This window comes from Acanthamoeba castellanii (genome assembly GCF_000313135.1).
Source record: "Acanthamoeba castellanii str. Neff unplaced genomic scaffold scf7180000084758, whole genome shotgun sequence".
Lineage (NCBI taxonomy): Eukaryota > Discosea > Longamoebia > Acanthamoebidae > Acanthamoeba > Acanthamoeba castellanii.
The window spans coordinates 900843-913013 of record NW_004457380.1 but is presented as its reverse complement, the minus strand read 5'-3'; the positions used below and the strand labels follow the sequence as shown (position 1 = coordinate 913013).

The 12171-nt window shown below is 54.0% G+C and overlaps 9 protein-coding genes across 9 annotated transcripts; 5 read left to right on the top strand and 4 right to left on the bottom strand.

Annotated features, from left to right (window-relative positions):
- Nucleotides 1–394: 394 nt before the first annotated feature.
- On the bottom strand, nt 395–2884 carry ACA1_220510 (U3 small nucleolar RNA-associated protein 15 family protein; the record flags this gene model as incomplete). The annotated part of the gene is made up of 10 exons (XM_004337257.1): nt 395–576; nt 682–859; nt 986–1087; nt 1183–1341; nt 1422–1544; nt 1695–1795; nt 1860–2040; nt 2152–2275; nt 2393–2670; nt 2789–2884. The coding sequence occupies 10 exons, from the start codon at nt 2882–2884 to the stop codon at nt 395–397; spliced, it is 1524 nt and encodes a 507-aa protein (XP_004337305.1).
- Nucleotides 2885–3707: 823 nt separating this feature from the next.
- Nucleotides 3708–4453, bottom strand: ACA1_220500 (uncharacterized protein; the record flags this gene model as incomplete). The annotated part of the gene is made up of 2 exons (XM_004337256.1): nt 3708–4142; nt 4184–4453. Coding segments are annotated over 2 exons (705 nt in total), but the record flags the coding sequence as incomplete, so codon positions are not given.
- Nucleotides 4454–4575: 122 nt separating this feature from the next.
- Nucleotides 4576–5578, bottom strand: ACA1_220490 (uncharacterized protein; the record flags this gene model as incomplete). The annotated part of the gene is made up of 3 exons (XM_004337255.1): nt 4576–5031; nt 5091–5222; nt 5288–5578. The coding sequence occupies 3 exons, from the start codon at nt 5576–5578 to the stop codon at nt 4576–4578; spliced, it is 879 nt and encodes a 292-aa protein (XP_004337303.1).
- A 427-nt stretch (nt 5579–6005) lies between these two features.
- On the top strand, nt 6006–6279 carry ACA1_220480 (uncharacterized protein; the record flags this gene model as incomplete). The annotated part of the gene is made up of 2 exons (XM_004337254.1): nt 6006–6165; nt 6233–6279. The coding sequence occupies 2 exons, from the start codon at nt 6006–6008 to the stop codon at nt 6277–6279; spliced, it is 207 nt and encodes a 68-aa protein (XP_004337302.1).
- Nucleotides 6280–6712: 433 nt separating this feature from the next.
- Nucleotides 6713–7138, bottom strand: ACA1_220470 (uncharacterized protein; the record flags this gene model as incomplete). Its single annotated transcript, XM_004337253.1, has 2 exons — nt 6713–7009; nt 7121–7138. The coding sequence occupies 2 exons, from the start codon at nt 7136–7138 to the stop codon at nt 6713–6715; spliced, it is 315 nt and encodes a 104-aa protein (XP_004337301.1).
- A 2003-nt stretch (nt 7139–9141) lies between these two features.
- On the top strand, nt 9142–10211 carry ACA1_220460 (uncharacterized protein; the record flags this gene model as incomplete). The annotated part of the gene is made up of 4 exons (XM_004337252.1): nt 9142–9211; nt 9270–9466; nt 9522–10025; nt 10092–10211. 4 exons carry the CDS (start codon nt 9142–9144, stop codon nt 10209–10211), a joined length of 891 nt encoding a protein of 296 aa, XP_004337300.1.
- Nucleotides 10212–10314: 103 nt separating this feature from the next.
- On the top strand, nt 10315–10636 carry ACA1_220450 (uncharacterized protein; the record flags this gene model as incomplete). Its single annotated transcript, XM_004337251.1, has 2 exons — nt 10315–10320; nt 10397–10636. 2 exons carry the CDS (start codon nt 10315–10317, stop codon nt 10634–10636), a joined length of 246 nt encoding a protein of 81 aa, XP_004337299.1.
- A 219-nt stretch (nt 10637–10855) lies between these two features.
- ACA1_220440 (uncharacterized protein) lies at nt 10856–11071 on the top strand (the record flags this gene model as incomplete). The annotated part of the gene is made up of 1 exon (XM_004337250.1): nt 10856–11071. One exon carries the CDS (start codon nt 10856–10858, stop codon nt 11069–11071), a length of 216 nt encoding a protein of 71 aa, XP_004337298.1.
- Nucleotides 11072–11619: 548 nt separating this feature from the next.
- ACA1_220430 (uncharacterized protein) lies at nt 11620–11879 on the top strand (the record flags this gene model as incomplete). The annotated part of the gene is given in 2 exon segments (XM_004337249.1): nt 11620–11821; nt 11839–11879. 2 exon segments carry the CDS (start codon nt 11620–11622, stop codon nt 11877–11879), a joined length of 243 nt encoding a protein of 80 aa, XP_004337297.1.
- Between the last annotated feature and the right edge of the window lie 292 nt (nt 11880–12171).

Here is a 12171-nt window from a genome sequence, read left to right as displayed (position 1 = left end):
GTGACAGATTTAGGGCGTGGGTGGCGTGCCAATCGGAGCGGCCAAGATTGTTCGCTGTCTTGTGAACAGCTGACTGCCAGCCATACCCAGCATTCCCGCACCTTTTCTGCGCTCCTGGTCAGTAATAGGAAAGGAATGCAAACTATGAAGGCTAAACCTGCAGCATCAGAGGTACCTCCAAAACAGACAGGTCCCTCTGGCCTGTCTGGTCCCCACAGCCCTATTGAAGCCTTGGCAAATAGTCCTGTTTGTTTATTCTCATAATAAATAATGTTGGTGTAAAAACAGCATAACCGCAGTTGGGGCAGAGACAAGGAGAAGAGAGAGAGAGAGGAGGGGGATGAGAAGCCAGGAGGAGAGGGGAAACGTTCCAGAAGTGGGGAGGAAGAGAGCATTATGCGGAGAGAGGCGCGGGCAAGGCGGCAGCAGCGACTGCGGAGTTGATGAGCATGTCGAGCGTGCCCAGGAGTCGCAGACTCTGCTCCTGGAAGTTGATCTCCTTCCTCACCTTGAGCAGGAGCTTGCGCAGCAGGTCGGAGATCATGGCAGACTGACCCGCCACATCGCTGTAGATGTCTGCATGCATGTGTGCGTGCGCGTGATGTGTTGAGTGAGATACGGCCGACCAGGAAACGGAAACGGAAACGCACACGCACACGCACAGCGAGTGGTTCTACGTACTGAGGATGATGTGGGCGATCTTGATGAGCAGCGGGGAGTACTGGGGCTTGGTGATGTTGGCCAAGACGTAGATCAGGATGGGCGACAGCGCGTCGTCATTCCTTCCGGCGAGGGCGCGGCCCAGCGCCTTCCTGTGCGCCAACTCCTCGAGCAGCGGGTAGATCTTCTTGGTGTTCATCTGCATGAAAGAAAAAATAAAACCAAACAAAACAAAAAGAATAAGTAACCAACTAAATTCTTCAATTTATGCGCATAAAAAAGTATAACTGCTTATCAATAAAGAAGAAAAATAGTGCATGCGTACCTTGAGCACGTCGTCCAGGGCGTCCTTGTAGCGGAAGGCTCGCATGAAGTGGTCCGCTCGGACCATCTTCTTCTTCGACACCTTATACACGACGTGGTCATTCTGGAGGAGAACGAAGCAAGTCGCGTTAGCCAGTGAGCGACAAGTCTCGAACGCCTTTACGCAATGGGCGACGAGGGGTGGGGGGAGGGACGAACATGAGCGAAGCGCTTGGCCCGCAGGAAGGCTCGGTGCGACCCGCCCTGGAGCGAGTCCTTCTTGGCCAGCGCCTGCGTGCGCTCCGACGGCTTCTGGGGGCGATGGCGAATCGAGAGCATGCCATCGCTCAGACCGGTCACCAGGTGCGTGTTGTCGGGCTGTGTGCGACACACACACACACACAATCAGAATGAGACGTGCGATGCAATGAGAGGAGAGAGGAGGGAGGGAGGGGTACCGAGAGAGCGGAGCACAGGATGGGAGCGTTGTATTTGATGGTGTGCACGACGGAGTAATCGACAACATCGTAAATCTTAAGATGTTGATCCAGCGAACCGGAGATGAGACGAGAGCCGTCAGCCTGCTCGCGATATACATTTATATCATTAAGCGCGGTGAGTTCATGTGAGCTCAGGCGGTTGAACCAGGTCAACAACACAACAAGCGCGACACCAGCGATGACGCACACACACACACGCACACGCACACGCACACGCACAGCAGGTCGTACGTTGAATGCGAGGGTGGTGATGGCCTTTTGGTGGTTGGACACCGAGCGGATCATGCGTCCGCCGGCCAGAATGTCCCAGACTCGGATCTCGTTGTCAGAGCCTGCACGACCACACACCCAACAGTTAACGAAATGAGGCCGCCAAGTTGCAGGTGGTCGTCGTACCGGCAGTGAAGAGGAGAGTGGAGGAGGGGAAGGGGAGAACGGCCTCGAGCGGGTGGCCGTGGTTGATCTTGATGACGGCCTGGCCCGACCTGGTGTCCCACAAAATGACTCGGTGATCGTAGCCGCCGCTGATCCACAACGCAGGGCTCGACGCGACCGTCGATCCGCAGCGCACGTAGTCCTGTCCGCCCGCGCAACCGGCACCACCACAGTCAGCCCAAACCGCACACCACCGCACACGCACGTACACACACACACCACCGCACACGCGCGCGAGAGGCATCGGCCGAACCTGGTGGCCCTTCATGATTTGGATCTCCTTCTCCGTGGGCAAATCCCAGTAGCGCACGGTCTTGTCGTCCGACGAGGAGAAGATGTGCACGTTGTCCAGCGACCACTTGGTCACGTGAACGGGGCTGGGCGCACGAAACAGGGAAGAGACCCAAAATGAGTAATTGCGTGTCGTGTGCCGTGCGTGTCGTGTCGTGTCATGGCGGTGGCGTTGGTGGCTGTTGGAGGTGACTAGAGCTCACCTTTCGTGGCCTCTGAGGGAACGGAGGATGGCACGGGAGCCCAGGTCGAAGATCTGGACGACGGGGACCTCTCCGCCGGCGACGAGCAGCTTGCCGTCGTTTCGGTAGCTGGCGGAGTAGGCGACGTCCCTGAAGCGCGAGAGGGTCTTCACGGGCTTGTGGCTGGCCGAGCTGTAGATCTGCACGCGGCTGCTGCTCGTCACGGCAAAGTTGTGCGGCGAGACGGGCGAGAAGTTGATGCTCGTGACCGCTCCATATTGCTTAATCAGCACCGGAAACTGAATCGCATCACAAGAGAACGAACGTAAAGGATTACAGGAAAATCGCTGGTAAATCTGCCAATTGCGGAAGATTGCAGGGGATGGAGATTTGGCGGCGATTAATCACGATTTTTACCTTGAACTGCTTCCAGTGTCGCTGCTCGCCCGTGGAGACATTGGTGGGGTCTCTCGGGAAATGCTTCTGAGGAAGGACACGGTACTCCTGCGTCATCTCTACCGCCGATGTTGAACTCTGCGCCTTCTTGCCCACCTTCTTCCTTCTTTCCCCATTTTCTTCGCCAGGCCGAAATTTCTCACATTCCACATTTGCCGACACTTTTGGGGCGACAGAGCGACAACTTCCCACGCCCCCATGACCCTGTGACTCCGACCTGGTCGTATGAGCTTCAAAGAAAGGCATGGGGGAGTTTCATAGGACTCCAGAATGCCGTGCAGGTCCAGCCATGAGGAGCTGCCATTGCTGGCATTCCAGCGTGTGGTCACAGCATGCAATTGGGAGGATTCATTGTGGCGGGTACAAAGTCCCTTGCCCAATCAGCTCTTCCCCACTGTTGCTTCAGTAGGCACACAAGAGCTGCACTGCCACAGCCCATAGTTGTTGTAGTTTACCTTCTTCATCATCACACCACCCATCAGCCCATCATCATGACCCACTCCCTCAGTAGCACTATCACCCTGCTCATCCTCTTCGCACTGGCTTGCGCACTCGTGCCCCAAGCAGCCGCCACAATCTACATGGACGCCAACAGCACCTGCACCACCTCATGCAGGTCAGCTGAGTCGCCCTACACCACAATCAGCGAGGCCCTGCGCGACACGAACAACAACAACAGCGAGATTGTGCACTGGCAAAACTGAAGGCCCAGGATCTCAAGAAAAGCCCACCACCCCCCCATCGCAGCGAAACCCAGAATCCGGAAACGGGCCACGTCGAGTTGTTGTGAGTGGTGTATTGGTCGCAAAAAATTGAAATGTTGTACACCGAAGCCCCTCGAGTTGTCTTCGCCACTGCACCTCGACGTCCTGCGGTCGGCCTAAACCCCCTCGTCCTCCTCATCCTCCTCATCCACCTCGCCCTTGTTGTCCCTGTTGTCCTTGAGTCTTGACTCATGACCTGGGGGCCATCGATCCGCGAGGAGCCAAAGTGTCCGGTGATTGTAGAGGTGGTATTGCACGTTTCTGTAGTCAGCACGAAGACTGATCCATCGCGCGATGGTCCACCCGCCCCAACCTAGCGGCACGTAGAAGCGGGCCTCTCTCATCTTGAAGCTGAGGAAGAGCCAGTGCCGATCTAGCACGCGCTGTGCGAAGCACACCTCGAGCCACGGCATCCGCTCTCCCTTGTGCTCGATGGAGAGAACGCGCGCTATCCTCGCCACAACGACACGCTCATGGGGATCACCAGGTGGGAGAAGCCTGATGGACTGGTCGTCGAGAAGACGAACTCGTCCTGAGATAGCGACACAAGACTGCATTAGTAAATGAGGGAGAGGAGAGAAACAAAACTTACCTCGCTGCGGCTTTGAGGTACACGGAGGACGACGGCGTGCTCCGATCGAAGGATGCGCCCGTAGAAGTGGCATCCTGCGTGCGAGAGCACTGAGCTGACGTTGGTGCTCGCCCACCCAGACTCAGCAAGCTCGCGCACCACTCCAAGCCGGAGTCGGGAGTGCTGCTGGCCGATGAATGCGCCTGCGGCCTTACGGGAGCGCGTGAGGCTGTAGGGAACCTTCTCCCTTCTCCTCCTCGCTTGCCGCGGTGGGGCCTTTCGCTGCACGACGTCCTTCTCGTGAGTCTGACGATTATGTTAGTAAACGACCTTTTGCAAAAGAGAAAAGAGAAGACACATACTCATATGAGCACATCCCTGCAGATGTACCACTGGTTTGTCCACCTGCTGAGTCACTTTGCCACCAGATGCCACTCCTCCCAGAGCTTCATGTCCATGAACATGGGCAGACCAAGGAACTTGATCACGTCTGCCCAATGCTCACATGTCTCAAAGTTGGGAAATTCGAAACTGAGCAGCTTGCGCTCTTCGCCATCCATCACCACCCTTCGCGCCTGCTTCTTCGCCTTTCCCTTCTTATTCCTCTCCTTCCCAGTCTTTTTTGTGTTCTTCCTCTTCTCTGTGGTGTTGGCATAGAGTTGTACCATTTGCTCCTTCCACAGGACCGTGTTGTTGGTCAGCTGCTGCAGGAGCTCATTGCTCCACTCCTTGGTGTCATGGAGGAGGTACACAATGTTGATGTGGAGGGTCCAGCATTTGAACTCCTCCTTCTGGATGAGGCCCTTGAGGCACACCTCCAGCACCTGGAGCAGGCTCTCCATCTCGCCGCCGGTGAGGGAGGCGACGCCCTGTCCAACACCCATGATTTGTGAACACAAAAGATGAGCGCCACAACATGTTGCTGCACCTTCTTGTTCTTCTTGGTGAAATCAAAGCGCGTCGTGAAGCTGCTCTTGCTGGGAAACAGGCTGTATCTCTTGATCCGCTGGTTGAGCTCGGCGGAGATGTCGTTTTTGACGCACATGTACCGTAGATGGCGCTGTATGTGTACAAGAGCACATAAATATGTTAATACAAATACAGTTAACTGAAGGAGGACTGTACCTTAACGTTGCCCAACAGCTCGAGGTGGAGCAGGCAGATGCCGAAGCAGAGGAAGAATGACTGGCGCATCCACAGGAGATCCCAAAACGGGCTTGGAGCCTTGGTGCTCCAGCCGTTGTACTTGAGATCGTCCTTGCCCTCGCCCACCGTTCCCAGTCGCCCTGAGGTCGCCTTCCTGATCGCCTCGGTGTGGCGGTTGTGGTAGCTGTCGGGGTTTCGCTTGCCTGGCTTCCTGATCTCCTCGCCGGTGTCCTTGCGCATGCACGGCCATTTCGTGTAGCGAAAGAACATCGCAGGCTTGTGGCAGAACTGGCATGCCGCCCATCCACACCCAGCCAGTCCTGGTGTAAATAAGTATTAAGGTCAGTAACGAAGGTGAAGGGGATGACAAGGAAGGAGGAAACATGTACCAGCTAGCTTGGCCTGTGATGGATGATCGCCAAGCACTGCGTATGTAGAGCTGTAGCACTGTGTTGTCCTGCTGCCAGTGAACTTGACATCAACTCCTTGCTCCAGCAATCACATCTGCTGGATGATCATGATATGGACTGCCTTGAAGATGTCACACCCCGTTGGCACGTGGCAGAGCAGTACACACAATTTCACTGTGCAGTGCTCTGCTGTTGGTGCATTCGCAAAAGACATGTAGATTCTTTTGATTGATGCATGGCATGAGCGCTGTTGCTTGTGGGCATTGATGAAGAACATTGGAAGAACCATGGCGCATTGGTCCAGTAGCTTCCCTTGTGCCCTTCGCCTGTGCCTTGAACAATCTGGCCCTCATGCTCACTCTCATACTCACCCGCGCCCTTGTACTCACCCTCATGCTCACCCTCATGCTCACCCTCGCCACTGGGCCTGTTCTCGTCGAGGGCCATGTGCATGTGCAGCTGATCGACCATGACCCACCAAATCAGCTTCTTTTCAGAACCATCAAGCGAGTAGGCATCCACTGTCTTGGTGGAGATGCCCCAGAGCTTCAGACGATCTGAGTTGGACAGCATTGGGTGGATGGTGGCCGCCAGGTGTTCTTCATCACTCTGGAGACAAACACTCATTATCAACATGATCAAAGTACATGCAAATGAGAGGAGAACGCACCAGTGCTGGGCGAACATTTGCACAGGGATCGCTGTTGTCTGCAGGTCCATTGTCACCCATTCCTGGTGTAGAAACGTTGCTCGTGGTCGAGGGTGAAGTTGGGTGCTGATGAACAAATGGTAAGAACGAAGAAAGAATGAAGAAAGAACGTTAAGAGAGTGAAAAGACGGACCTGGTCTAGAGGTTCTTCTATCATTGGTGTCTCAATCATCAGCAGGTCTTCAATCTTCTGCGTCTTCCTTGGCTTCCACATGTGTATGTGCTTTTCCCACCTGTCTTGCACAAGCACATGAGAGCAAGGGCATAAGTTAAATGGAAAACCATTTACAAGATGAAGGGGAAGTACAAAGCATTGTGGAAGGTGGTGTAGATCATGAAGAGGCTGTCTTCATCAATGGAGCTCCCTGTGTACTCAATGAGCACAGCGAAGAGGCGGCGGTAGAGGATGTCAACACCAGATCTGATATCATTGGTGTAGTAATGTGTCTCAAAGTTGTGAATCTTGCTGTGCTGGTCCCAACGGTGGTAGTGGTGGAGGTAGAAGGCCGCCTCCTCAACTTCACTGAAGATGCTGGTCGTGTTGTACTGGATCACAGCAGCTTCTTCAGGCAAGCTCATGTTCTTCAGTCACCTCTGAAGATTGTCATAAGAGACACAAATCTCATACTCGCACAGCTGTACACACACAACGTTAGTCAACAAGAAAGCAATTTTTAGAAGAGAGAAACACACCAGCTTGATCTTGCGCATCAAGATCACATTATGAAAGATTGTCTTCCATCTGTGCCCTAGCTTGTAATGTGCAAGCGCGCGAGCTGCATCCACCCTTCACAAAACAACATTAGAAAGATGTAGAAAAAATATCAAATGGAATGTACATTGTTGGCTTCTCATGCTTCCGCTTCTTGGTGCCACGTGATCTGCGGTGTGTTGCTTGATGCATGTTGTATGTTGTGGCCCTCAGGCACCTGCACATCACAGTTAGTGAAATGTAGCATGAATTGGTGAAATTGATGAAGAGGGCAAACACACAATTCACTGGGGCCAAATCTGCACATTAAACAATGGATTAGTGCAATCAGACAAGCCATTAGGAAGATGGACAGTGTACTGCATTAGCAGGTGCTGAAATCAGACGCTCGCAAACGCAGCAAGTGTCCTGCACGGAAAGGAGGCAAGATGAGCTCACCTCAAGATGAACGAGGGACCAAAGGGCAAAAGGGGGTCCCCACACCTCTGAGAGTGCTGCCCCTACAGGGAGCACAACGAAAAGAAAGGCTTTGCGACACCATTTCTTTTTACATTCCTTTCCTGCCCGGAAAAAACAGGGATACTTGATTCTGCGGAACATACACCAAAATCACAAATATGCTGTGATTATCTGGCGTGGCATATTCCAGATTCCGACACGGCTGAAGGCGTTCCGCAGAGCCTGTCATCCCTGTTTTTTCCTGGCACGAAGCCCGGAATTAGCGGAACGGAACAAGTGGTCAGCAAACGCAGGCAAAGGTCTTTGCGCTCCCTGTCGGGGTAGCGTGCAGGCGTGCTGGGGAGAGGCTTTTGCCTTCCCACCACTACGACAACATGACGCATGTGCGCAGTGGAGGTGCGTCATGCTACTTGTAATTGAAGTAGTGTAATGATACATTTTTTAATTTCACATGTTCAATTGTACAGGATTGTGTCTGAATACAAAGCAATTGAACGTGATTGGAAATGGCCAAGACAAGTCAAGTGCGGCTCATGCACAAGGTTCACTGATTCACTTCTTATCAATCTGTATTCCACTTAATTCTTTAACATTTTCCAATGAATCGCAGGATTGTGTCTGAATACAAAGCAATTGAATGTGATTGGAAATGGCCAAGACAAGTCAAGTGTGGCTTGTGTGCACAAGGTTCACTGATTTGCTTCTTATTGATCTGTATTCTGCTTAATTCTTTAACATTTTCCAATGAATCGCAGGATTGTGTCTGAATATGCAGCAATTGAATGTGATTAGAGTTGGTCAGGGAATGCTGAGCATGGCTTGTGCGCAAGGTGCTCATTTTATTGCATGTTTTTTTTTCTACAATATCTCATCAATTAGTGAACTGGGCGCAGGTACAGTTGCATTGGATGCCTCAAGGTCCACTACTGCAACAAAGCAAGTGAGGCCAAACCAAGCAAGAGTGCAAGGTATGGAATCCCATGATTCTTGATGTTTTTACATTTTTTTAATGTTTTTCTTCTACAACCCACAGGAAAGGTGCCAGCGCGTGAAGGGGATGAAGATGGAGCACAGATGCAGAAGCGCCTATGCACGATTGAGGCAACTCTTGCACAGCTCATTGAGCTCTGCACAATGATAGTCAACCGTCTGGACAAACGAACTCAAAGGTGCTGTCTGTGCCAAACAAACTGTGCTCTTGATCAATTCTTACATGTGACCTTGTCCAACAGGTGGTCTCAGAAAGGAGGTGTCATTGTTCTTCCTCACCAAAGTTGAGGAGATCTACTTCGACCACGCATGCTTCAGTGGCACAGAGTGACAGCAGCTCGAAGTAGACGGGGTTGAGGAATTGCTTCAGTTAAAAGCTGAAGAAATGAATTGCAACAAGACAAGGCTGTCAAGCGGCGGCAAGCAGTGGATACGGGTGAGCCTCACCCCCATGGTACTACTCCTTGCCCCCTTTTTGTTTTGACATTGCTTACTCAACGATCTCTAGCTCTCCACGCGTAGGGGCGAACTATGACGTGCACTTGGCGAGACAATGGTCGACGACTTTCAAGCCCAAAACCCTTGCCTCACATTGGCCAAGTACAAGGCCAAGCTACTCTCTGGTACGTCACTTTCCGTCCTTTAGTTAGTCATGGCTATTCTCACACTATTGAGGTGCAGATTTGGATGAGCGTGAGTTGCTGGTCCGTCAAGCAATCAGCACTATCAATGAGCGCATGCATGACGACACCAACTTGCCGAGGGGAGTGCTCTTTCACAAGCCCGACTCTTTGGCGTGGTGGGCAGACCAGATCAAGAGTGGATGCCATCCTTTGGCGAAGCCAAAAGTGGCTTGGATGTTCAAATCGGTCCTTCAGGTACCCTCAAGCTCTTTCCTCATACACAAGTGCATCTTTGTTGACCATGGTGCAGTGGCTAGCCACAACAGGGGATGGGAGCGCAGATCTCGTGAATGTGGAGGAGGGCAATGGCGGCTCGGACAAGAGTGACGATGATGCAGGTGAAGCTAACGCTCAGCCTGACACCAACGCTGAATCGATACACAAAGAGTACGAACTCGAAGAGGAAGTCATAGAAGAAGAAGAAAATAGAAAGCACAATGAAGGCAACCACGGCGACGACGACGATGGCAGCGACGACGGCGGTGGCAGTGACGACGACGGTGGCGATGGTGGCGACGGTGGCGACGGTGGCAACGGTGGCGACGGTGGCGACGACAGCGGTGAAGGCGACGGAGACGGCGACAACGGCGACAGCGGTGAAGGCGACAACGGCGACGGCGGTGAAGGCGACGGCAGTGACGGCGGTGGCGACAACGGAGACAGCGACAACGGCGACAGCGGTGACGACGACAGCGGTGACGACGACAGCTGCAATAGCGAAGAGGGCAACAGCGGAGGCGTTATGACGCAGAAGGTGCGCGTTTTTGTTCTTTCTCGCTGTTTCGTCATTCTAATTGTCATTCGATTGTTTCGTTGGCAGGACATTCAGCAGCTCATACGCAGCACATCCACATTTAACATCGTGGACTCTTCCGGTTTGAAACTAGTGGTTGTGGAGAGGCCAGAAGTCGTCAAGAAGCAGGAGCTACAACAGCGATGACAACAAGCGGCGGTAGAAAAACAGCAAAAGGAAGAGGAGGAGACGAAGAAAAAGGAGGTGGCGGCTGCTGAGAGAGTGAGAAAAAAGGAAGAGGCCGAGAAGGATGACTGTTGGTGAAGAAGAGGAAGCAAGCAGAGAGTGCTGAGGGTGACACAAGTCCTGCTGCCGCCGCCCTGAAATGACAGAAGAAGGAGCTTCCCCCGACCTCCGTGGTCACCCGGCAGCAGAAGCGAAAGGCTGAGGAGATCGCTGAGAAGGCGGCAGCGGGCTCGACGAAGGCGGCGGCGGGCTCGACGAAGGCGGCGGCGGGCTCGACGAAGGCGGCGGCGGGCTTCGACGAAGGCGGCGGCGGGCTCGACGAAGGCGGCAGCGGGCTCGACGAAGGCGGCAGCAGGCTCGACGAAGACGACAGGGACCTCCACTAAGGCGACAGCGAGGGCAGCTGCACCCAAGCCTAATAGGAGGACGGCAAACGTGCCCAAGGCAATTGAACCGCCCACAGGTACCCTTCTTTCTTCATTCTTTTTCGTTCTTCTTCTAACCCATTGATCACAGAGAATTCCGAATGGGAGGTTAGCTTGGTTCGTGAGGATATCACGGCCAACCTCCTGGAGACGGAGCTTGTGGGAACGGGAGATCTGAGGATGTTTGCGATGAGCATTCGCGATCCGTTCTACAAGCAGTCGGGCCTCATGGACGCGGCAATGGAACAGCTCGGAGCCACCTCGGGCGCGTGGAGCGAAGCGGAGGACGAGAACGGGGAGCCCGATAGCAGGCACCCGTGCCTGTTCCTCATCATAGAGGACAAGCCCCGGTGGACCGTCAGCACAACGCCAATCTTCATTGGCTACCACGAATAACTGGTACCACCCACAGTGCCTCACAGTGCGACATCTCTAATTTATTTGGCTTTGCAGTAAGGTTCTATGCGGGCCACCCGTGCTCTCCAGCGTGCCGTGCACTGACGTGCCTCTGCCGTTTTGCGGTCAGCCTATCTTCCACCCGCCCTTGGCCCAACAACTCCACATCCATCATCCCCCTCCCCTCTCAACACCCACCAACTCGCGCTGTACCTTTCACAAACAAAAACAACGAGTTTCTCTCAACTTATCCTCATGCACACTCTCGCCGTCCTGCTCCACTTCCAACGTCTCGATTTTTACTGTCGGCTCCCTCTCCAGGAGCTTGCTCGCCTTGGCCTCGTCGCACCGCCTCGACCCGCCTGGGCCTGCAGGGACAAACCGGAGCGAGAAGCTTTGGCTGGACGCCTTTTTTCGAAATTCCTCGCCCATCCGTTTTTCCAGTGGCCCTTCTTCATTGATGGTGATGATGTCGTTCTATGGAGGTAGATCCTTCGTTGAAGGTGAGAGCTACGCTCAAGAGCTCTAGTGGTATCAACAGCGAGGCCATGAAGGAGAAGGATGAGGGTGGGTTGTACGTGTACCACCTCGAGATGGACTACGAGTGCAACGAAGAAGATCCGGTGAAGCGGTTGGTTGTGGTTCAGCCTCGCGAGCAGGCTGGCGATGCGCCTAGCGACCAGCAAGTAGAGACGGCGCCCAAGCTCACCTTCATGTTCAGAAAGCAGTGTCCCCTCCCGCGGCCCGCACGTACGTCGTCTCCACAGACTCCTCACCTCCGCTTGAGCCCTCGACAAGCTGGTCTTGAAGACTCACCAACAAGGGCATCACGACGGTTCAGGCGAGGCCGAGGAGTGGCCAGTCACGGCATTGTTCACGACCTGGAGAGATGGCCTGCGAGGCGGCTCCCTGTTGATCGCCTCACCGTCATCGTCGTTGGGCGAAGAGAGTATCTATTACCGCTTCCGCTGGCCCGCACTGATGGTGGTGGTAGATGAGGCACAGCAGCAGGAAGGCTACGGCCACGCGCGGGCGCCTGTTGAGGCGCAACAGCGCCACCAGACGCAGCGGCCCGCGGAGACAGCGCGTCGAGAGATGCT